This window comes from Photinus pyralis, unplaced genomic scaffold (genome assembly GCF_008802855.1).
Source record: "Photinus pyralis isolate 1611_PpyrPB1 unplaced genomic scaffold, Ppyr1.3 Ppyr1.4_LG7, whole genome shotgun sequence".
NCBI lineage: Eukaryota > Metazoa > Arthropoda > Insecta > Coleoptera > Lampyridae > Photinus > Photinus pyralis.
In genome coordinates, this window is record NW_022170738.1 from 5,552,318 (window position 1) to 5,577,513 (window position 25,196).

Here is a 25,196-nt window from a genome sequence, read left to right on the forward strand (position 1 = left end):
AGATATTTATGCCGAGGGCGACAGAGCCCGAGGGCCTCCGGCCCGAGGGATTGTAAGTCGCCCGAGGGTTAAATATTGAGTAATGCCTGAGGTGCATACAACATTTTATTTTTCATCGTTACAAAGAATGCATTTCCAATATCAAATGTCATGATTATTGTTTGCCCAACATTAAAGTGCTTCATACGAATCAAGTTCCATCTTTTTTATTACATAATATAACTCCGTCAATCAATTTGACAGGTCGTTTGAGGGCATAATGAGATGACAATCCATTATGCCCTGTCATTATGCCCTTGGGCGTAATAGACTGCTTCATATATCACATATGACAGATATAATTGACATATAATAGGCAAATGAAAAATAATAGTATATTACATACCGCGGGACTGAAGTAGTACTTTTAATCCCGAAAGTAAAGTTTATGGCCGGACCGAAGGGAGGGCCATAATTTACCTGAGGGATTAAGACCACTACTTCAGTGGCAAGGTATATACGATATTTTTCGTACTTCCGAAACTGAAACACTTAATATGTATGGAGTTAGAGAACGAGTTCTTTCAAAAAATAGCTTCTTAACAAGTTACCATAGGAACGTTGCGTTGGTACGACAATCCCTATGCTATGGTAACAAAAATAATTTGGAAACTGTCGTTGCTAGTGTCATAATTTTGGTGGTGGGCGACAAAGGTGTATTTAATATTGATAACAAGCAGCCAAAGTACTTGACTTTGGACTTTTTAGGTAATAAACTTGATTCTGCTTCTAATACCAATTGTAAAATTTCTTCATTGTTCCCGTTTGATTGACTTAATTTAAATGAGCGTTATTCACAAATTATTTACTTGTTCGTATGTTTTGTTACCATGTCAACAAATGCTCAACATACTTTGATTTTATAATAAATTATTCTTCGACATCAAAACAAAACGTTACAATTAGAGTTATCAACTACACGAAAAAATAGCATGATCTACACCTAAGAAAAGTGAATTTCTATGCTCGTGCAAATTTGATCCACTCGTGAGCTGCGCTCACTCGTGAATTCAAACATTTACACTCACTAGAAAACTAACACTTTTCTAAATTTGTAGATCAATGTACTATTAATGATTCCATTTGTTGTTGTTCTGCAATTAGGTACGTAATAATCGAAGTAGGAGGTACATAGTTATCTGATAAACGATTTACAAGTTATTCTTTCATGATTTTCAGATGTCAAAAACACCTTATCGTGAAAAAAATAAAAATTGTCTACCCATCAGGTCATTTACAATTGTATAGTGTCATAGAGTAAACAATTTACTCTATGATAGTGTAGAACGAAAAAATTGAACTTGATTGCATGCTATTTTTATCTTTTTATCTCCTTGACACTCAGCGCGTAGTGTTTATGTGGACCAGTGGAACTCACGTTCTAAAACGGTACAGTACTCGTTGTCTATTTTTAGGGAAAGGAGCATTTATGATAATCGTAGTATCCCTACCGCACTTATCCGTACTATTAGGTAAGGTACCTATAATTCGTATTCTTATACGTTATTCCCATATACCCATACGTAACACTGTATTCTACCTTAACTAATACGATTTTTCCACAGCGTTGGTTTAGAACTCTAGACAGTCAAAAAAGCATCACTTTTGAATATCTATCTTTTAAACCGGATATACTAAATACATATTCATCAGGGACAATAAGGAAACGCTTACACTTTGGACAATTGTAGTCGCTACTGTTCAAAGATGCCCAAGATTAACCATACAATAGTTCTAAAAGAAAACCAACAAATGGTACTTCACGGATTTTTGAAGCAAGCCGGCGTTGGGTACTTTTCGCTATCACTATCACCGGGAGTAGAAGTCGGTGAAAATTTCGGTGGAATTATAATAAAAGCTGATGTAGTGTGGACCAGTGGAAATGAAGAATCAACGTCCCATTACATTCTAAAGTGCACTCCGCCAAGTGGAATTCTTCAAAGCATGATACCTGTGCAACGTTGCTTTCTAATTGAGATATATGTGTACTCGAAAATATTTCAAGAGTTTAATATAATTCAACGGGAGTATAACATTAGAACGCCTTTCGTTTGCGTCCCAGTTTACTACGCATCTTTGGCAACAGATCATGACGAAACGATAGTATTAGAAAACGTAAAGTCGCTAAATTATCGGCATTACGATCGATCTCAACCTATGGATTACCCGCATTTGTTACTCGTGGTTAAGGAATACGCACGGTTGCATGCCTTGTCCTACGTGATAAGGCACTACTGGCCAGACCTTTTCGAAGAATTTGCAAGAAATACTGAACACCACTTTTTCCAGGACTGCAGTTATGAAGCCATTGTGATGGTTACTCAACATCGAATGGGCCACGCTTCAAAGGCACTGGCGTCAATTGATGATACTGTTCTGTATGAAAAATTCTTACATTTTTCCCAAAACGTACGTTCCATTTTTACAAAGCTGCTCAACTCCAAAAAGAAGCACCGAGTGATTAGTCACATCGACTGCGGTATTCCAAATTTGTTGTTTAAGTATGATGTGAGTAAGTACCGGTATCGTGGGTACACTGATTGAGACGTTTTAGCCTACATCTGGTGATCTTTTGAGTACCTGCATACTCGATTGGCAACACACTCGTATGGACTCTCCGGCAGTAGATTTGGTTACGTTTATATTTTCCGCTGCCGACAAAGCTACTCGGGAACGTTACGATGAGTTAATAATGGAGTATCACAAGACGTTTTGTTCATTTTTGGTGGAATTTGGGTGTGATGGAAAAAAGTTGCTTCCGTTTGAAGATTTACAAGGAGAATTAAAGAAATTCGGTTTACTTGGTCTTATGATGGGAATCTTATTAATTTATGTTTATGCGACAGTCGACCAAAAGGTTCCGGATATACTCCATACCGAGTGCCCTAAGGAAGAATTTGGATTTTTGTACGATTTGCAAGACCGTTCCCAATTTGATATAAGGGTTCGGGAAGCAATTTGCGATTTTAATCGTTTCGGTTACAATTTTGAGTGAAATTTTAGGTTTCCCAATCATGGACAGGTTGACTAGTTTATAAACGACATTGTCATTAGAGCCCATATGCCGTATGAGGTCTTACTTAAAATTTTATTGTTAAAGCTTCGATAAACTTGCTGTTAAATTAGAAGTAGTGTGTGCCAAAGATGAGGATAAACTAAAAACTTTGCGTGAATCTAGTCGGGCGAATGCATAGCATAAGGTGTTATGCAATGCATATTTATATAATTAGTATAAGAAAAGTGTTCTTGATATATGATTGCGCACGTGGTAGGCTGTAGCAAAGAGTACCGTACTCGTTGGCGGTAGTAAGGTCAATAGACAACATGCGTTAACCCTGAAAACATAAATTAGAAAATGTACCGAGTGATTCATTAGAAATGAGGACAGTTTGAACTTCCGGCAAATCAAAAAAATTATGAACTGATGATCATTTATTTAATTGCAGTGGTGTATCATCATGCTTTCAGTAAATCGTTTACTTATTTATAATCTACAAATACTGCTTCTGTTTTACCACAAATTATAAACTAACACTAGACACAGTCACGTTTCTTACATATTTTAGTGTATCAACTCCAAAAATTATTCAAAATGGAAAAAGTAATAAACCGCAAATGGCACACAACAATTAACGGCGACACTGGTTTCTTAAATGACAGTCATGACAGAAAAAAATTACTAACGAAATTCAAACCGTCAATTTAATAATACAAAAAATACTAAAACCTTACGCGCGAAATTTAAACGACTAGCACTTCTAATGAATCACTCGGTACAAGACATCCCCATGATTTCTCCTTTCATATCATAATATACAAGATTACGACCACAGGGGGTCGATTTTTGGCCATACGTTTCCTTAAAACGTCTACGTATTCGTAAAGAAGCGTATATTTGCAATTTTTGACCATACGTTTATATTGCGTATACGTTCAATTGTATTCGTTTTTCTGCAAGCGGGTAAATGGCGTCGCAAACGCTCGTTTTGTGGGTTATGTAGGTATTGGTTAGTGTTGAAGTTTTGACTCTTGAGAGGTATCTACTTACAACAATGGATGAAGCTGTGAATGTGTTTGTAATAGACAATTTAGAGAATGCCGAACGCAATTATCGCCCGAATAGGAACCGTAATCCTTGCAACCCCATAGAAGTCTTAAATGAAGCACAATTTATCAAAATGTATCGGCTACTTCTTCCCTGCTATTATATCGGGGTGTTTTTTTAGCAAACTCCACAAGCCACCTTTTTTGGTTTTGCGTGGTATTGCACCCTCCCTTTGGCGTGTCCATCGTGTTTTGAGTATTCATGCTAATCAGTGCCTAAAATATTATTATTCCTTAATTTGAAATGACTGAGCAATATCTTCACCTAACCAGCTACATAAGCTCAAACCCAAACGTCAAATAGTCCGCTTTAGTTCTAATCACGCAACAAAGGCGACGTTGTCATATGCACTGTACGTTTCGGTTCCAAGCAAACGTATACGTTTTTAAAGTCTTCGCATCTAAGCGTATACGAATAGATGCGACTGGTTTCAAAAATCGAATAAGTGATTCTGGAATATTGCTTGTTGCTGTTTCCTGTGTGGCATAACTCTTACCATCATCGTCTTTACTGGAAATCGGTACAATTGGTATCTTAGTGACTACACGTTTCGCACTAACAATACTAATGCACTGCCAGCTGCCTGCTCCCGGATTCTACTACACGACACATTGACCAAGACAGGGAAGGAGTGTCGCTTTCCTTTTGTAAGATCATATAACCCGCTTATAGATCCGATGTCTTGTTGAGCTGCCACATATTTCTTTACTGCAGGTGATTCAAGTAGTTCTGTGAAAATCGAAATCAAATGTGCTGACCCATAAGTACCAGGTGATGGTATCATTTCGTATTTGTTTGCTTTAAAAATTGTGATGGGATTGACATGGTACAGCCGTAATTGATGTCCAATTAAAACAAGTTATAAATCAGCATATGCATGATGAAAGCGCATTGGTAATACAGAGATCAGTATTTTATTAGTAAAGTTTAAAATTATCGATCTCACAAGTAATTTAACTCAAAATAGTCTAGAGCATGCACATCTACACTATAGCAGAAAGCTTTTAGTGAAAATTTGAAGTCTCTAGCTATTGTAATTGCCGAAATCTCAGCCGGACAGCCAGCCAGCCAGCCATAACGAACATAATAACGTATTTTTTTTTCAAAAATGCTCTAAAAGTCATTTTTTCGTGTAGGTACCATAATTATGCACTTTTGCCGTTTATTAACGAGCTTCTAGCGAGTTCATAATATTACGGTGTCTGTCCGTCTGTCCGTTAGCACGATATTTCGAAAACGAATGGACCGATTACGATGAAATTTTGCAGGTAGATTCTTTATCAAATTTGTAGATCGGAGTTCGTAAATTGTCATTGTAGGCCAAAAAATAAGGAAGATCCTTTTGACACCTCCGTTAGTTAAGAATCGAATTGCAGCATGAAATTCAAAATTAGCATAGTTTTAGTCATGTAATATGCAATGCTATACCCAGGAGCTCGTTTGCTATATTTTTTATAGAGACATCGGTTAGGTTGAATTTATTGGAATTGTTAATGTTTTCACTATGTAGGCAAAATGTCTAATTTTTTCTTGTCGAAGCCGGACAGCCAGCCAGCCAGCTATAACGAATAGAATAGTGTATTTTTTTTTCAAAAATGCTCTAAAAAATGTGCCAGTGCCAACGAGGGATGGGAGCTTCTATTTGAGTAACCCTAATCTAAGTATACAAGTATTGCTTACATGATTTTAAAGCAGTCTCACACTGTCCCCCACAGTGAGGTAGCTGGGCAGGTATGAAGTGTCCGTTAAATTCATTCTGGAGCAAATAGTTTCAAGAATATAAGTATTTCATCTAATTTAATTAACTCATTATTTGAATAAGCTCAAAAACATATTTATTTATTTATTTGTTTATTTTTTTATTATCATTTCATCATTACATTACATATCAGTAATGGGGTCAGAAAGTAGCTCCTGTCTTAGTAGCAATAGGTATATAAATATATTAATACAGGGTCGCTGTCGATTATCGGGGAAAAGATACAAGATATCAAAAAAAGTGTTATACACAAGTTTTAAGGTTTTCAATGTCTGCTAATCAGGAATAATTTTAATTGTACAGTGTTGCTCATAACGGGGTCGCACATCAAAATTTCATTTTTTTAAATAAAACCCCCTGTGTATAATTCGATATTCAATTGTTCTCTCAATTTTAAGCAACATTTGTAAGAAGCATAATGTACTTAAACCCAATGGTTTCCGCGTTATCGAGTTTTGAAGATACATTTCGAGTTTGATCATTCTGTATGGACCGTATTAATCTACTCCCACTGCTAACGATGGCTTTGCGCGTTTTCAGGAAGTTTTCTAATAACACCTGACAGTTAATACCCCATTTATCTCCCAAGACAAGGTGGAAGCTGAATCGTCTTTGTCATCAGCTGCGTCAGGAACTACATAAGGCTGCGGATCAGCCTCCACTGGAGCATTTGACTCCGTAGTTACGCTGCCGACGTTCTCTTCACTTGGCAGATTGTATAGATGGTCCGCATTATGATGACGTCTCTACTAATGCTGATAATCCGAGTATCCAATCGGAATCTTCTTCTGCGTCTGTTGTCTTTTTGTTTTGACACATCCACCATTACATTCAAATCGAAACTCATATGTGTCTTAGCCCAGGTTGCTTTCCATATCAGAGCTCATATGGTGTGCACTTGATTCCAGTCGGTGGATATCTATTTCTCAGATAAACGGCCTTGTTGAGGGCTTCTGCCCAAAAGCACTTGCTAATGTGTGCGTCAAAGAGCGAGCATTTTGCTTTTTCTATGATAGATCTGTTCATGCACTCGGAAATACCTTTTTACTGCGGACAATCTGCGTTGGTAGTCGGTTACACGATTCTATTTGCTTTCCAGAAATCTGGTGAACTCACCACCACAAAACTCGTTCCCTTTGTCTGTACACAAAACCTTCATATGATTGAACTTTTTGAAGCAGTTTAGGACCTCAGATTTTGATCGAAGAAAAAGCACAAATGCCATTCTCGAAAAAAATTTCTTTACATATATAACATACCCCAGCCTTTTTAATATACTTATCAATTGTTACTTGAATATTTTTGAGACACTCGTTATAAGTACACCCAATTAATAAAAAGTCGTTAAGGTACAAAACCTATAAATATCCCCGATTTCTTAAGAAAGATAAAACTGGTTTCATTAAATTTTGTAAAAAACTAAAGGGAATCGAATTCAATCCAAATTGTAAACAATTATATTCATATATTTTTCTCTTATACATAAATCTCAATTATTTTCTATGTGGTTTACTAATTGGGATTAACATATAGGCATCCTTTAGGTCCAAAGTTTTTAAAAAGGAGTCTTTGCTAATTAATTTGGAAACAGTCTTCCGATCCTCAAGTTTGAAATGGGCAACTTACAATCCCTCGGGCCGGGGTGATACACAAATAACTATTATGCATCAAGGGCATTAAGGCGATATTTATGCCGAGGGCGACAGAGCTCGAGAGATGTAAATCACTAGAGGGTTAAATATCGAGTAATACCTGAGGTGCATACAACATTTTTCGTACTTCCGAGACTAAAGGGACAACTTCACTCCATTATGACAAGTACTGAAGTGTCACTTTTTGTCCCGCCGGGATTAAATTTGGACGAAAATCCCGGAAGGATGAAATTATTAACAAGGCAATTTCAGTAGGTTGTTCCACATTTTGTATGCGGTACTACTTCTTAAACGCATCGTACTGCTGCTCATATAGTTTTTTGGATTTCGGTGGTATCAATTCTTTACCTACTTTGGCTGCTTTTTATCAATATCAAATACACCTTTTGTCACCCACCACCAAAATTATGACACTAGCAATGACAGTTTCCAAATTATTTTTGTTACCATAGCATAGGGATTGTCGTACCAACGCAACGTTCCTATGGTAACTTGTTAAGAAGCGATTTTTTTAAAGAACGCGTTCTCTAACTCCATACATATTAAGTGTTTCAGTTTCGGAAGTACGAAAAATATCGTATATACCTTGCCACTGAATAATGAATTTCCAATATACAAATGTAATGATTATTGTTTGGCCAACATTAAACTGCTTCATACAAATCAAGTAGCATCTTTTTTTATTACACAATATAACTCCATCAATATATTTGGCAGGCCGTTTGAGGGCATAATGAGATGGCAATCCATTATTTACATTATTTATTATTTACATGGAAAAGGTTAATTTGTTATATAAAGAAAAAACAGATTAGGGACTACGTCCAAGTGGAACTTGCCGCCCCATCGATTATATCTATTTGCTATAAAATTTTAAACTTGCGATATGAAAAGCTCCTAAATAGCTCATTAATTGGATACCATTCTTAAATTGATTCACAATGGGGCAGATTGGGGGGGGGGGCGGGGCTAGGTCCAGCGAGGTCTATTTTTGTCTTTCAGTTTCTTGAAAATCAGTATGTCGAAACTACATTCAAAAACACGACAGCAATGTAAATAAGCAGAATGTGTGTCCTAATCCTAATAAAATTATTTCTTTGATTGACAAAGGAATCACTCATAATCTATATATAGGTAAAAGAGCATTTATGATTATCGTAGTATCAGTAATAACAAAGTACTCTGCTTATCTTTAGTATTAGGTATATAGTTTAATTTGGATTCTTTACGTTAGTGTGTTTACATTTAAACGTTGGTCTAGACAGTCAAAAAATCATCACTTCTCAATATATATATCTAGGTAAGTGTATTCTTTTTAAACCGGGTATATACAATACACATGAAACATCAGGGCGCAATAAGGAAACGCTGACAATTTGGACATAACAGAAACTTGAAAATTTATTGTGGTCGCTACTTTTCAACGATGTCCAAGAATAACCATGCAATAGTTCTAACAGAAAACCAGCAAATTGCATTTAACGGATTTTTGAAGCGAGCCGGCGTTGGCAACTTTTCTATATCATTATCATCGGGAGTAGAAGCCGGTGAAAATTTATGTGGAGTTATAATAAAAGCCGATGTAGTGTGGACCAGTGAAAATGAAAAATCCACTTCCCATTACATTTTAAAGTGTGTTCCGTCAAGTGAAATTCTTCAAAACCTGCTCCCAGTGCAACCTTCCTTTCTAATTGAGATATATGTGTACTCGAAAATATTTCAAGAGTTCAATATAATTCAACGGGAGTATAACATTAAAGCACCTTTCGATTGCTTCCCAGTTTACTATGCATCTTTGTCAACAACACACGACAAAATGATAGTACTACAAAACGTAAAGGCGCTAAGCTATAGGCATTACGATCGATCTCAACCTATGGATTACCCGCATTTATTACTCGTAGTTAAGGAATACGCACGGTTGCATGCCCTCTCCTACGTGATAAGGCACTACAAGCCAGTCCTCTTCGAAGAATTTGAACGAAATACTGTACACCACTTTCTTCAGGACTGGAGCTATGAAGGCATTATGATTGTTGTTCAACACCGAATGGACCACGCTTTAAAGGCATTGGAGTCGATAATTGATACTGCTCTGTATGAAAAATTCTTGCATTTTACCCAAAACGTACGTTCTGTTTGTACAAAGCTGCTCAACTCCAAAACAAAGCACCGAGTGGTTAGTCACATCGACTGTGGTATTTCAAATTTCTTGTTTAAGTATGATGTGAGTAAGTACTAGCATCGTATACTTAAAACTGATTGAGACGATTTAGCCTACATCTGGTGATCTTTTGAGTACCTGCATACTCGATTGGCAACACTCTCGTTTGGAATCTCCAGCAGTAGATTTGGTTACGTTCATATTTTCTGCCGCTGACAAAGCTACTCGAGAACGCTACGATGAGTTAATAATGGAGTACCACAAGACATTCTGTTCATTTATGCGGGAATTCGGTTGCGACGGAGAAAAACTGCTTCCGTTTGATGATTTACAAAGCGAATTAAAGACTTACGGCATATTGGGATTTCCAATGGCAATCATGCTAATTTACCTTTATTCAACGATTGACCAAAAGGTTCCCGATGTACGCGAAGTCGAGTCCTCTAAGGAAGAATTTGGATTCTTATACGATTTACAAAATCGGGAAAAATTTGATACGCGGGTTAGGGAAGCAATTTGTGACTTTAATCGTTTCGGATACAATTTTGAGTGAAATGTTTTCTAATTTTGCATTTTGTCAGTGTATGAAGTGCCATCATGTGTGAACCGATGTAGATCATTAAAGTGCGATGCTAGCTTACAAATGGCGTTGCTTCTTTTCCAACATTGCTATCGTCATAAGATGCTAGCTCTCTAATATTATTAATCCATACCGAGCGTAGGTAAGATCACCGGCTATGCGAAATTTCAAACCCACTATTCTAAAAAAACAATGCCGAAAATGTTACTTGATACACTGTGTTCAAGATAAGGATGTCTATAATCAATGCGAATTTTCAAAACCGTACAAGAAACGACGATGGTCAAATTAGGAACAAAGTTGCGCCATTAAACAGCTATTATCATGCTCTAAAGAAAACCAAAAAGTTCTGATTACTTCCGAAGATATGCCAATATGCCGATTTCGTTTTTATTTTTTTCTTGTTGTTACTTTTTGGGAGCTTTATAAGACACCGTTAACAGATTTTCAATACAACGTTTCCTTTCAGAGAAATCAACAGCAACCTTATTTTTTTATATGAATCGTAAAAAAGTATACATTGTATTGAATAGCATTTTTATTACGAATACGACGATATACGGCACACAAAAATAAGAGTTCGAAACTGTTTGTTTCAACAGGATGGTGTACTTGCGCACACGCACAACGCCCTAATCGTGCAAGAATACCTATCCGACAAGTTTTCTGGAAAATAGTAAAATTTGCCCGATAAGTATTCTCGTTCGGTTAGGACGTTGTGTGCGGTTGCACCATCCTGTTGAAACCAACAGTTTCCAACTTTGTTTTTTATTGTGTACCGTACATTGCTGTTTTCGTAATAAAAAATGCTACTTAATAAAGAATGTACTTTTTTTAGGGGAATAAATTTGATAGTAAACAGAAAAACAAATATCTTGGTTTTCCTAGTTTTGTTTGAGTTTGTTGTAATTGTATCATGTTGAAATTTTCATAGTTTCTTATTTTTAAATAAATACAACTGCCCTGAAAATTTCATCAAAATTGCTCAAAGTAGGTAGACTTGGTGTTCAGATACTCATGGCGGGCAGTATATAAAACAATGACTTAACGTTTAAAAAACGATTTTAAAGTGGTTTGATAGGATAAATTCGGTATTGGTCGTATGGTATACGTTATTGTGTAACGAATGTTATACCTACGTTTAAAATACGTTTTATTCGTATATGTAAACCATTCTACGTTTATAATACGTATATAAATAACCGTTTTTTAGCATTCGTTGGATAAACCTATATAACACTACTTTAATATACGCATATAAATCGTATATCAATGAGAAATAATAAACGCATAATATTCCTACAAGACTATAGCAATATTCGCCGGACATTTATGCGTATTATTTACGTAGGGTTTTAGTCTACAAAAGACGCATTTTTATACGGAACTGGGATGCTAGGAGAAGTCATTTTTTGATTAATGGATTTCAATTGATCTTTTTGAGAATTATATATTTATTGGTTGATAAATTCATCAATTCATCTTATGCTGTGGTTAAATTCCTATTACTTGTATTTAGTTATTTACATATCACATTAAAAGTATCTGAACAGCCTTCTGTATTACACAATGATTACAGTTTTTTGAACTGCGATTTTACCGATCACGAAAGCGGCGAATAAAATGTTTCCTCGTCGGAAATTACAAGAAAGCAAAAAGTTTCCAAAAAAATCAGAAAATTAAGTAATTCTTATTTTACAATCTACCATAGTGGCGCACCGAAAAAAGTTCAGGGGTAGAAAATGGAACATGACCCATGACAAAACCACACCTTAGATTCTCACTACCATTGACGTCACTAATGTTGTAAACCCTTCAGCGTCACTTATATTTCAAAATGAGCAAAATAACTCAAAACCTGCAGGAGATAATGTAGATAGATCAATAATATTGCTTTGCGAGCCTATGTTTACATGAACTTTAGTCATAAAATAACCCAAAGAATTTCAATTGTTCTTATAAGTCTTAATGTACAACTGAAATCCCCCTTAATCATTGCCGATACCGCTCTTATTAAACATGATGCTGAACCAATACTAAACATAACCTCTAAATCTAATCCTGAAATCACCTCCCGTTTAATCCATTTATTTCCACAACCATTTGTCTGTATTATTTTTCGTTTTACAAAACAGTCTTTGTCAAGGTTACCAATTTGCAACGAATAATTACAGGATGGGTAAATTAGATTTTAAATCAGAAATTCATTTTTTATCGTTTTAAATTGCAATATTCTGCAACTGCGACATGCCTTTTACTTTGTTTTGATGTATTCGACTCGCCTGTGTAGTGTGTATTGAGGAATTTCGACAGGCATATCCAGAACATGTTGTTGATTACGAAAACTTACGCAGTCACATTCTTCGTGTAGTTAAGCGATTTGACGATACAGGAAGTGTTGTTTGTGGAAAATGCGCTGGTCGCCCCACAACGAGGCGGTAGTAGATGTGCGTGTTCGCGTTGAACAAAGCCCGCAAACGCCAGTGTGACAGCTATTCCAACAAACTTGTTTGTCATACGGAACCTGTAAGAAAATAACGAGGAAAAAGTTACATATCTACCCGTAGAAAGTAACTGTGCTTCACGTGTAAATTATTGTAATTGCAATGATACTCTAAGAGACGACAACTTACTAGACAAACGTTATTTCTCGGATGAGGCTTGGTTTCACCTTAATGGATACGTTAATTCCCAAAACTACCGAACTTTGAATCCTGAAAACCCGCATATTTATAAACAAGCTTCGCTTCATCCTCTGAAGGTCTGTGAGTAGTGGCGGTGTCGAGAAGTCGAATTGTGAACTGTTAATCCCGAACGTTACCGGGAAATGTTACAAGTGTTTATTGATCAACTTCACAACAACGAATTGCAAGGTTTCTTTCAACGGCACATTCAGCTGATAAAACAATAACATTTTTACAATCCCACATCACAAAATTGTGCAACATTAGGCGTTTAATAAACGTTTAATGGTGACTTGCAACGTTAGTGTATAATTACTATTAACTTATTATTAACGTCACCGTGACCGCTAAAGTCCGCCATCAGAAACGTTTCCTTTGTAACTTCTAAACACCTACGTTTAACGAACGTTATATCGTATAACACTTTATAACATCAGCATTTGTAAGACACCAGTCTATATTTTCGCAGGCAGAGATGATGCTTACAGAAAGGTGACATCTTTTTATATGCATCGATGTCATAATTTACTTAACGTCAATCAATTCTTTCATATGTGAGGGGCATGACGATATAATCAATAAATCAGTCAATCGTGACCATTGATATCACTCACCCCAAATTGTCAGGATCGTCTGGGTCTCTAACGGTACCTGGCCTCCATGGCTGCTCTCGGCCTGGACCACTGTAATTATAAGAAACACAAGGAGCACCTCTGTCTTGCATTCAGCCTAACTACTCTAATCATATTACTCAACAACTCTCAACAAGCTACCTTAGTAGCGGGGTTACAAGAACAGAGGGTCTTCTTACGTCCAGGACCCCATATGCCACCCGGCTACGTATCCCCCTGTGCAATCCCTACCCTCCTGCGTGGAAATAACGAGGGTATAAAAGAGTCTTTCACACGTCAGCTGGCTACAGCCGGGCCCACATGTCCCGGTAGCCCTTACGCTGTCCGTAACTCACATAAAGGGGGCCTTGTGACGCCCGGGCCCGCCGAGGCCTGGAATACGTAACCCTCATGCGCAATGAATTGCCATGGCTCTCCTCCTCACATTACATGTATCTAGGTGCGGACACGTAGCCTGCCCCTGGAACGCCCCGCCCTCACAATGAACGAGGGTAACAGGAGTCTTTCAACGCGGTGGGCTCAGAAAACCCAGACGCGGGGTCCTTACACTGATCGGCCGGCCCGCACGATGAATCCTGGTGGACGGTGCATCCAGCGTGGTGGGCAGGACGGATCCAGATGCTGAGCGTTTCCCCCGACGTGCTGGGCCAACCATTCCTGAGGTGCCGGGCACAGCCACCGACCAGACGGCCCTACGCGCCCTTAAATTGGCCCAGAGCTCTTACGACTGTAACGTAACTCCAAGTGAGATAAATATGGCTGGCCTTTTACACGTGTCCAGACGCCATCTCCGGCACAACAAAGACTAGCAACCTGCCACGTATCCTCCATGCGCTAAGGAGCCCTTCCAACGCCGGCCCAATCGGACGTAGCTCCCGATTAGTGAAGGAAGACTACTCAACGCCGGGCCAAATTGATACAGGTATATGGATCTGGGCCCATGCCCGACGTACCCCCAATGAGACCATCAGAGGCCTTCCAACGTGGTCAGGCAAACTAGTCTATTCCAATTAGGGACAAGCAGTAATTAACTGCGCGCACAAATGCACATTCTGCGGGCATTGCATTCGACAAGATAAGTCTAATTTACTAATTATCAACATACTCTAACTCCTAATCAAGAAGGTACCTTCGGTAATTAATTATCTACTAATAACTCGCATCTCATACGTAATTCATACGCTCAACGTTTCTGAGGAAAGGATACACCTTTACCCTTTTATGAACAAAAGCCGAATTACATTCATACAATAATTATACAAGCAGATGTACTCACTCACTGGGGTAATTCGAGTTACTCCAATTTAACAAGTGCACGTCACAACACTTAGAAAGCACGAAACAATACTGACCAAATCTCTCCCTTGGAATTCGTACTTGAAATATTAATTAGTATCGTAGTACGTAAAACGTATAGTGCAAAAATGTTTGTTAAACAATACTAAATAACTATTATGTTGTCCATATCGACCGGTATTAGTATTTTGATGACCGAATTGTTGGAAGAAACCGTTGGCCGCCAAAATCACCTGATCTAACACCCTGGGATTACTTTTTATTTGGTTATCTAAAAAACGTTATTTATAGAAATTACATAGAAATTACACACCATTGATGAATTACGTGCAGCTATAGATGCGACTGTTTATAACATAACATAACAGCAACATCATACAGTTTTCGAAAACATGAAGAACTTTGAACAGGTCATTAGCAATCGCATAGTGTTGAACAAAACATTTTGAACTTGCTTATTTTTATCTTTCAATCGTTCAATTCGTATTAAAATATGAGTACCTAATTTAATAAATCTCGCACAACTAAACTCACTCACGGCGAGAGAATCGTGTACGAAATTGGCAGGGGGGGGGGCAGGGGAAATTAAATTTCGGCGCTGATAATCGTAATGGAAAAAATACTCCACTTATCTTTACTATCAGGTAAGGCATAGTTCATATTATTATTTACGTTAGTACAACAACCCATACTTACCTAAATCTACGATTTTTCCTCATTTGTACAAGTATACATGTTAGCGTTGTTCAAAAACGCATCCCTTTTGAATGTATCTAGGTAGGCAAGTGTATTTTTTTTTTAATCGGATATACTCCATATTATATTTTTCACTTTAGGCACAATAAGGAAACGCATATACCACTTCGGGCATAGAGACTTGAAAATTGTGGTCGCTACTGTTCAATGATGGCTAAGAATAACCATGCAATAGTTCTAACAGAAAACCAACAAATGGTACTTAACGGATTTTTGAGGCGAGCCGGCGTTGGTAATTTTTCTATATCATTATCATCGGGAGCAGAAGATGGTGAAAATTTTGGTGGAATTATAATAGAAGCCGATGTAGTGTGGACCAACGGAAATAAGGAATCGACTTCCCATTACATTCTAAAGTGTGCCCCGTCAAGTGAAATTCTTCAAAGGCTGTTACCTGTGCAGTCTTCCTTACTGATTGAGATATACGTGTACTCAAAAATTTTGCAAGAGTTTAATATAATTCAAGGAGAGTATAACATTGAAACACCATTCGATTGCTTCCCAGTTTATTACGCGTCTTTGGCAGCAGCACACGACAAAATGATAGTATTACAAAACGTAAAGGCACTGAATTATAGGCATTGCGATCGAGCTCAACCTCTGGATTACCCGCATATACTATTCGTAGTGAAGGAATACGCACGATTGCATGCCCTCTCCTACGTGATAAAGCACTACAAGCCAGCCCTTTTTGAAGAATTTGAAAGAAATACTGTACACCACTCTTCCTATGACTGTGACAGCTACGAAGGCATCGCCATGTGTAGGCAACATCGATTGGGTCACGCTTTGAAGGCACTGAAGTCGATTGATGATACTGCTCTGTTTGAGAAATTCTCCTATTTTGTCCAAAACGTAATGTCTATTACTACAAAGCTGCTCAATTCCAAAAAGGAGCACCGAGTAATTAGTCACATCGACTGCGGTATTCCAAATTTGTTGTTTAAGTATGATGTAAGTAAGTACTAGCATCTTACACCTAAAACTGATTGAGACGTTTTAGCCTACCTCTGGTGATCTTTTGAGTACCTGCATGGTCGACTGGCAACACTCTCGTTTGGAGTCCCCAGCAGTAGATTTGGTTACGTTCATACTTTCCGCCGCTAGCAAAGCTACTCGAGAACGCTACGATGAGTTAATAATGGAGTACCACAAGACATTCTGTTCATTTATGAGGGAATTCGGTTGTGACGGAGAAAAGATGCTTCCATTTGATATTTTACAAAGAGAATTAAAGACTTACGGTCTATTGGGACTCACAATGGCAATCATGTTAATTTACCTTTATTCAACGATTGACCAAAAGGTTCCCGATGTACTCCGAACCGAGTCCTCTAAGGAGGAATTTGGATTTTTATACAATTTACAAAACCGGGAGAAATTTGACACGAGGGTTAGGGAAGCAATTTGCGACTTTGGTCGTTTCGGGTACAATTTTGAGTGAAATGTTTTCAAATTTTTCATTTTGTCAGCGTATCAAGTGATCATGTGTGAAACAATGTAAATCCATTAAAATGCGATGATATTTTACGAAAAGTGTAGCTTCTTTTCCAACATCGCCATCGTCACATTTCAAAGATGCTAGCTAATATACTAATTATTACCCCTGCCGAGAGTAGGTAGGTATTGCCTGTCGTGCAAACCCAGTATTTAAAAAAAAAAGTACCGAAAATGTACGATAAGCTAATTTTTTACTTTACATAATTTAAATCTCCGATATGTCCATCCAACGAGCTTTAAAGGTTAGGGAAAAGATAGGCAAAGAGTGAGAATATTGCTGTGTTTATTTCGTCCGGCAGGATGAAATTTTCGGACATCCTAATTAAGATGGACAAGGGCGGTTTCCATTTTATGTAAATAACTTTTGTAATTAAATTTTATTAATTTGGCGTTGGTCTATGTAACGGCAAGGAGATTATTTGTGTCAAACGAGAAACCGTTCAAGGTTGTTTTTGTTTACATTTTTATTTTATTTAACGTAGAAATTTCTGGGAATTGTTGGGTCTTTATCTGTTATCAATTGTAAATGCTTAATTTAATTGACATGTGGATGTCATTTATCGCCTTTTCTGTGTAGTTAAGAGAGATAAAATTTTATTTTTTCCTAGAATTTAAGTCTCTTAATGTCTGATAACAAATTGATTTATAAAAATTATTCGACCTCTATTTTCTGGTCTATTAACGTACGTTTAGGGGATAGCCTTGCTTTGTCAACTGCGTATGATTGGTTGTTATAATTTTGATTTTCGGAAGAAGGGTTTTGCCGTAAATAAGACGTCAAGAACGAAAGCGGCACCTTTTGCAACAGTCAACGCAGAACTACGTTTCGTTGAAGAATTTAAAATCAGCTTTTAGCTAGAGCTTACGCCGTACTACGTTTCGTTGAGATTTGAAATCAGCTTTTAGCCAAGTTCAGCGCCGAACTACGTTCCGTTGCAGTTTTTAAAATCGGCTTTACGGAAAGTTTAGGGCCAAAATGCGGCCAATTTATTTCAGCTCTTTGCTACGTCAGCACCGAGTTACGTTTCGTAGAAGGTTTTATTTCGTTTTTTGCGAGTTCCATTGTGGATTATTTGTGTTGAAGCGACAGCCAGCATTGAAACTCTCGTCTAATGTGAGTTTGAAGTTTGAAGAAGTTTTGTGTGTGAAACCGGAAGTTGAATTCGTGGCTAATTATTTTTCTATCCCATAAGTTTTTTTCCAACGTGACTCAGTTTGAAGTTAAGTTTTTTTTTATTGGAACGTCCTTGTCTACTAGAAGACAAGATGCTGCGATTACCCGGTCGTTAGTGTAAAGTGCGTTGATTGAAAATTGTAATTTTTTGTGAACTGTGTACGGATACCTTTTATTTGATTGGATATTACAATTCCCGGACAAGTAATGTAAGTAGTTAGGTTTTAATTTTAGTCTTTTTGTAATAATTGTTTGTGTTTTGGTACCATTTTCCTTGTATGTGTTAGAATTAAATCGCACTTTTGTAATTTACCTGATTTCATTGGATGCTTGCTCAAGATCCATTTAATTTTTCAAAATTTTGCAGTTCCGTTTGGAGTTTGAGGTATTTGGTTTGACTCATTACCTGTTTGAAGTTAACGTGTTAATAAGTAAAGGGAAAGAGCTAGCTAGGTTTTTGTTTTGGTATTTTGTGTACGGTCTTTCTGGCCTACGGACCAGTACACACAGAAATATATTATTATATATACAGAGTTGATTTAATTAATACTCATTATTCATTACTCTAGCCATCCGTATTTTAAGTAACAGGTCACAGGAAAAGGAATAAGTTTGTTTAAAATCTTAGCGTGAGCGAAGTTAAAGTAACAAAGCCCGTTCGGCATTTATCGCGTATAAAGAACAGACCGAGAAGCTATATAAAAAAATTGCTGTAGCTAGGCACAGATACCACTCTCTCGCTAGCGCATGCGCCTTCTGCACAAAAACTTTTCAGCCCTTTTATGTCTAAGAACGGGTGTACCAAATTTAGTTCGAATCGGTTCCGCCGTTTAGCTGGAAATGAGGGTATCGTATAATAGACAAACAGACCGTACTAATGTACGGGTGGAAAAAATGGACTCACGAGGAAACAGTAGCACACTTCTTTGGTCATTTTCCGAAGGGAGAATTTGATATTTTTTGTACACGGGTAACTGTATAAAGAGTTTCGTATGGACGAAGGGATCAGAAGGAAGATACAATTACCATAGTGTAACAAAGGGAACAGTCAGACAACGTTGCGTGAAACAAAGGAATGTGTTTACTGGGTCAACCTTCCCAAAGAACTACAAAACACTACAAAATATGTGTTGCTTTTCGGGGTGATGGTCAAGTAAGGTACACAAGTAAAACGAGTACATGCTTTAAAAACGGAAGTTTAATCAGAATAAATTACATTGCAAGAATAAAACTTGAAAATTGTAGTTCACAGAGTAGAAATAGAAATTGTCTGGTAAAAAACATAACTCAGGAAGAAAAAACCAGCCAACAATTTAAAATTAAACGTTATAGCAAAATTAATTATGTATAATGAGGATGGCATGAAATGCAAATTAGAATAATATTGTCAAGTAACTTTATGAAATATCGGATCATAGGAATACTGGAATTCTTAAACATTTAATATTCATAACATAACATAAAAAGAACAAACATTTAACATTAGAAAAAATTCACATTGTTATTATATGGATAACCAGCCCAAATATCCCACACATCACACAGAGTTGTCTTCACTTGGTCTTGGTTCAGCAAGAACCAAACAAACCCTAGGAATTGACCTTTCTTAAGGGCATTTTACACAGAAAGGATAAGTGGGTAGGTACATAAAATAAAGGGAACGACGAGAACACGAGAACAATGGGCCATAATTTACAATAAACGTCCCAAACCTAACGCTATACGAGGGAAGTTAATGATCCATATCGATTCGGGACGCAGAGCGCGTCGATTTTAAAGGTTTGATTTGCTGAAGGGGAATTTTATTAATAAATAATAATAAATTGTCTTTTATTGGATAGAATATATATAAAACCAAAAAGAAGAAATAACAAAACATAATGTTGACACCATTATCATCTTTTCAATTTGGGATCTTCGTTACTCACTTGGTAGAGATCCGAAAAGCTTAAGAGTCTTCTGTACCCACTGCATCGCCCGCCATAAAAACTCTAGTTGTTTTTCAAAAAACACTTTTTTTTAAGAACTATTTTATAAATTTAGACCTTTATCTACAAAATGTTCGGACTATTTTTTTTTAAAGTTTATAGCAACTGAATACCGATTGTTAAAAGATTATATGTTTCGCACCGATTATTGCGCTAATCTGTTTTATTTTTTTACTCTCGATCAAGACGATTTATGGAAAAAGTAAACCGACAGTTTTTTTAGATAAGTTACTTCTAAATATGACCCCAAAAAATGAAATCATAATTTTTGTAAATAAAGTCTGTATCTTGGCGGGCGGTAGGTAAATCAACAATTTGAGTGTAACAAGTGGCGCCGCTGCACAGTGTCGGTGGGAACTAACTAAGGACCAAGACAGGAGTTGATAAAGCAAGAATATCATCTTATCTCTTGCAGCTATAATCGTCTATACACTATAATGTAAAAAAGTTGCACTTAGGTACAGAAGACTCTTAACACTGAAAGAAGAATAGAATCAAATCAGTGCTACAGGTAACAGTGAAACGTAAGTATTAAGCGCGGGTGACAACACAATGTCTCATAATCGATGGTGTGTTTTACATCACTTTTACTCCAAAGTTGACCTGTATTATCGGTCAAGTTTAAGGTTAGAGGCCAGTCTCGATCTTATGTTCAAGTATATAAATAAGTTTCGCAAAGTAATTGGATTATTTATGCGTCTCCCTTGCTTCGGTTATTTTGACTTTAGTGAACTACCTACACCAACCCATTTGTAAGATAAAATAAGTAGATAAGATAAACGAATATATAGGTACGCGTTGATTTATACTGTAATCAACGTTTTGTCTAACGTTACAAAATGACAATACCTGCAATTGAAATGAACAAGGTATACCATTGAGAAGGGGAAAACAAAAAGTAAGTAAAATTACTATTACAAGTTACAACTTAAACGAAATTATTGAAGGAAAACATGTCGAGATCGAACGACTCCGTGGTTTTAACGGTAAAGCAAATGGAAGTCCTTAAAACAATGCTTTATAGTATTGGTATTAAAGACTATTCATTGGCGCTGTCACCAGCTGTGGAAGAAGGGGAAAATTGCGCCGGTGCTGTAACCAAAGCCGTAGTAAAATGGACTGGTAAAAACGGCGATTCTTGCACTTCACACTATATACTCAAGTGTATCACCTCAGGAAGTGCCTTGGAAAATCTGATTCCCTTACAAGATTGTTTTACAAGAGAAATTTATTTATATTCCAAGGTATTTCCACAGTTCACGAAAATGGAAGCTGAACACAACGTTAGGTTCAACATTTATCCTGAGTTCTACACCTCACTGGAAACAACGGAGGAGAAAATGTTGGCATTACAAGATATGAAAGCTTTAGGATTCCGCCACCATAACCGCCACCAGACTTTGGACTACGAGCACATACTGTTAGCGGTTAAGAATTATGCTCGATTGCATTCTCTGTCATATGCAACTCGCCATCAACAGCCAACCCTGTATGAAGAATTCGAGAAGAACACCCCCGACCGATTTTTTGTTGGGTTTAAGTACACAGGGGTTCGCTCAGTTTCTGAACATCGGATTCTTAACGCACTAAAAGCATTGGATCCAGTTGTTGATCGAGAAATATACAATGTATTTTGTGACCTCAAGGAAAACATGGTGTCAGTATTAACGAATTTGATCAATTCGAAAAATCAGTACCAAGTGATCAGTCACATCGATTGTGGACTTATGAACTTATTGTTTAAATATGACGTAGGTATGCGTGCGATTAATTGCCTTCATTAACATTCGATCACATTTCAGCTGAGTACTAACACGCCAACTGACGTCTGTATGATAGATTGGCAACATGGGCGTTCGGAGTCACCGGCTGTCGACTTGATTACTTTCATCTTTTCATCATCGGATAGTAAAACTAGGGAACGTTATCATGAATTAATCATGGAATATCACAGGTGCTTATGTGTATCTTTAGAAAAACTGGGGTGCGATGGTAACAAAATTTTGCCGTTCAGTATTTTGGAAAATGAGCTAAAAGTGTACGGAATAGTTGGTTTTTGCTTTGCTATTTTTTTAATTTACGTTTATTCTACTGTTGACCAAAGACGACCTGACGCGCTTAACGATGATTCTCATGCGGAAGGATACTCGTTCGTATATGACCTGCAAGAGGGGTCCGAGTTTGATAGGAGGGTTAAGGAAGCTATAATTGACTTTTGGAGGTTGGGATACAATTTTAAATAAAGTTATTGATCTTCTGTGTTAATTTCTGGTAGTATTTGGTAATCTGTTCAGTGTAATAGTTGCAAACTAAATGCGTTGTGAACAAATTAAAACGTGAACTTTTGTCCCAGAATAATAGTGCAAGGATCATAAACAGCGACAGTGTGCGTCGTGTTCTAACTATAACTGTCTGTATGTCCTTTAGCATTGATTTAATTTTTCGGAATATGAAAAGTTCGCGCCGGACCAAATCAATACAGTAGAGAGGATGTTGCAACACAGCAACCTTGTTTTTGAATAATTACTGCTTCACATACAACACAGTGTTACAAGATGCGTTATTTGACTGCAGAAACTTGCCAATAGTACTACTGATTATAAGTGTGGCCCTCTAGAACCCAGATGATGTGGCGTGACACTCCGGTTTTCGTAGCAAACGACCATCGCTTTGAATTTCGACTTGCCTATCTTGGGCTTTTTCATCCTGGGCGAAGAATCATCCAGTCCAGACTATCTCTATCGACTATCGACTGGGTCATAATAAAGAATCCAACACGCCAATAGAAACGAAATGTACTTCCATTTTGTCTCCTTCGGTCGAGGGGCTACCCAGACATCGTGTGTTACGTTGCTTGAAAGTTTACTCAATTCTTCGTTCGTCCGTTTGGACTTACCTTCCGTAATTTTACTTCCAGGCCGCTCAGGTTAAAAGGGTTAAGAATAGGAAATATCCTTACTGGCCAAATAATTAATTTTGTTATAGCAAACATTGTAGAATGTTAAACACGCAAAATCTAAGGGCCAATTGCACCGTCAAAATTAAGTATCCCTTAAGGCCGATTCAGAGTTCCGTAACTGTAAGCGGTAAGAGGTAACGATAAGAAATAAGAAAAATAAACATTTAAATTATAATGGTGACATTCAGAGTTTTTCCGTAAGATGCAAGACGTAAGTAGTAAGAGGTAAGAAATGGATTATTTTATTTCATACCTTATCTCTTACGGAATCATGTTTTGTTTATTAAGATGAGAATGTATTCGACCGTTAAGGCCGATTCAGAGTTCCGTAACGGTATGAGGTAAGAAATAAGAAATAAGCGGTAACGTAAATCGTGTAAGCCTGTAAGGGAAGACCGTTTGCGTCATATATTGTCAAACTGACGTTTGAGATTGTAGTACCAAAGGTTATTTTGCTTTTCATAGACGTAGGTAACGAATATGGATAGTGACATCATAATCATAGCGCTTCTAGTGTTAATACACCTTCAACACAAATGTTTTAACGGTCGAATACATTCTCATCTTAATAAACAAAACATGATTCCGTAAGAGATAAGGTATGAAATGACATAATCCATTTCTTACCTCTTACTACTTACGTCTTGCATCTTACGGAAAAACTCTGAATGTCACCATTATAATTTAAATGTTTATTTTTCTTATTTTTCAGAGCTTTCCAACGACGTATCACACATGGGGGGTCACTATTTAAGATTTAAAAGTTGGGGTGGCTGGGGCGCAGGGGGTTGGAGGGGGTGCGTCGCCAACTATGTCATTGTGATTCCCCTCCGAATTACCGAAACGGATTTTGATTTTTTTAAATATCTCGTTTATTTACTAAGATATGGGGGGTGGTAAGTTTTCAAATTGTCACCCTGTATATACAGACCTTCTAGTTTCCTTTTGTTAAGATTTTCTTACGAAACTGTCCTTATGCCATTTGCACTTGCGGTGACGACTTTCATCTGCAGATAGGTCTCGCCTAAAACTTCCATTTTCTGTCAATAGATGGATAAGGGAAGGAATATGAGAGACGAGATCCTCGTACAACAGATGAGATACTGTACGAGGAGTTATTGAAAAGCAACCGCGCAGGATTCTGCAGGGGTTGGTAGATAAAGTTGATCTAGAATTAATTGCCACACTGCTCACTGATTCCCGTCTTTCTTCCTTTGGGAAGGGTTCTCCGCTGAAGCGGGGTAAAACAAATAGAAACACTCCCTGATGGAATAATAAGGAAAACCAACAGAAGGGTTTTTAACAACAGCAAGCGCAATGGGTACTGGGATGAATATAGAACGTCCCTCACTGAGTATAGTAATGATAAAAGAGCGTCTTGCGAAAGATTCTGTGGGATGATAGAAGAAAATCCCGTCTACGGAGGATCGTCTCAAAAGAGACATTGGGAATGGGATGGTGGTATCAGGCGGGTAACGCACTGACTCAAGTAGAGAAACTTTGCAGCTCTTTGTGCGAACCCACTTCTTGGATTCTGTTAAGGAGACCGGGGATATCAGAAGTTCTTCATCTTCCCGTCCTGCCCACATATTTGACTACGGTCTTAGTGGCCGTATATTCACACCAAACAGAGTCCGTTGGGCAAGCCTAAATCAGTCAGGCTTAGGAACCAACTCAAGAGATACCGACTTTAGCAGCCTATCGTCCTTTATCCTTCAAACGATGGAGAGAATAGTAGGGTAATGCATAAGGGACACCAACCAACTTTCATACCAAAAGGGTCGCTCTACGTACGGAGACTGTCTTTCATAACATCATCTCTAAGATTGAGAATAGGTACCTACATACTGGACAAAGAATCGACCTTAGTCTGTATCATGGACATTAAGGGGGATTCAACTGCCTCTC

General features: G+C 37.4%; 3 protein-coding genes and 1 long non-coding RNA gene across 4 annotated transcripts; 3 read left to right on the forward strand and 1 right to left on the reverse strand.

Moving 5' to 3' along the window:
* Positions 1–1,838: 1,838 nt before the first annotated feature.
* Positions 1,839–3,372, forward strand: LOC116175553. Its single transcript, XM_031493720.1, has 2 exons — positions 1,839–2,547; positions 2,594–3,372. The coding sequence occupies exons 1-2, from the start codon at positions 1,984–1,986 to the stop codon at positions 3,032–3,034; spliced, it is 1,005 nt and encodes a 334-aa protein (XP_031349580.1). The 5' UTR covers positions 1,839–1,983; the 3' UTR covers positions 3,035–3,372.
* A 5,251-nt stretch (positions 3,373–8,623) lies between these two features.
* Positions 8,624–10,321, forward strand: LOC116177046. The gene is made up of 3 exons (XM_031495905.1): positions 8,624–8,855; positions 8,907–9,782; positions 9,832–10,321. Exons 2-3 carry the CDS (start codon positions 8,982–8,984, stop codon positions 10,270–10,272), a joined length of 1,242 nt encoding a protein of 413 aa, XP_031351765.1. The 5' UTR covers positions 8,624–8,855; positions 8,907–8,981; the 3' UTR covers positions 10,273–10,321.
* A 2,328-nt stretch (positions 10,322–12,649) lies between these two features.
* On the reverse strand, positions 12,650–15,458 carry LOC116177047. Its single transcript, XR_004146592.1, has 4 exons — positions 15,239–15,458; positions 14,892–15,182; positions 13,598–13,666; positions 12,650–12,823 (listed from the first exon to the last, which is right to left on the reverse strand). It is a non-coding gene; the product is annotated as an uncharacterized LOC116177047 (long non-coding RNA).
* A 124-nt stretch (positions 15,459–15,582) lies between these two features.
* LOC116175554 lies at positions 15,583–22,586 on the forward strand. The gene is made up of 6 exons (XM_031493721.1): positions 15,583–15,688; positions 15,748–16,621; positions 16,671–17,107; positions 20,956–21,007; positions 21,277–22,080; positions 22,132–22,586. Exons 2-6 carry the CDS (start codon positions 15,815–15,817, stop codon positions 22,570–22,572), a joined length of 2,541 nt encoding a protein of 846 aa, XP_031349581.1. The 5' UTR covers positions 15,583–15,688; positions 15,748–15,814; the 3' UTR covers positions 22,573–22,586.
* The last annotated feature ends 2,610 nt before the right edge of the window (positions 22,587–25,196 follow it).

Excerpts from the sequence above, each read along its gene's own strand:
- LOC116175554 (XM_031493721.1), top strand. The coding sequence starts at position 15,815 with ATGATGGCTAAGAATAACCATGCAATAGTTCTAACAGAAAACCAACAA. Across the intron at positions 17,108-20,955 it reads CGTTTCGGGTACAATTTTGA|GTTAGAGGCCAGTCTCGATC; the intron begins GTGAAATGTTTT and ends GTCAAGTTTAAG. Across the intron at positions 22,081-22,131 it reads ACTTATTGTTTAAATATGAC|CTGAGTACTAACACGCCAAC; the intron begins GTAGGTATGCGT and ends ATCACATTTCAG.
- LOC116175553 (XM_031493720.1), top strand. The coding sequence starts at position 1,984 with ATGATACCTGTGCAACGTTGCTTTCTAATTGAGATATATGTGTACTCG. Across the intron at positions 2,548-2,593 it reads ATTTGTTGTTTAAGTATGAT|CCTACATCTGGTGATCTTTT; the intron begins GTGAGTAAGTAC and ends GAGACGTTTTAG.
- LOC116177046 (XM_031495905.1), top strand. The coding sequence starts at position 8,982 with ATGTCCAAGAATAACCATGCAATAGTTCTAACAGAAAACCAGCAAATT. Across the intron at positions 9,783-9,831 it reads ATTTCTTGTTTAAGTATGAT|CCTACATCTGGTGATCTTTT; the intron begins GTGAGTAAGTAC and ends GAGACGATTTAG.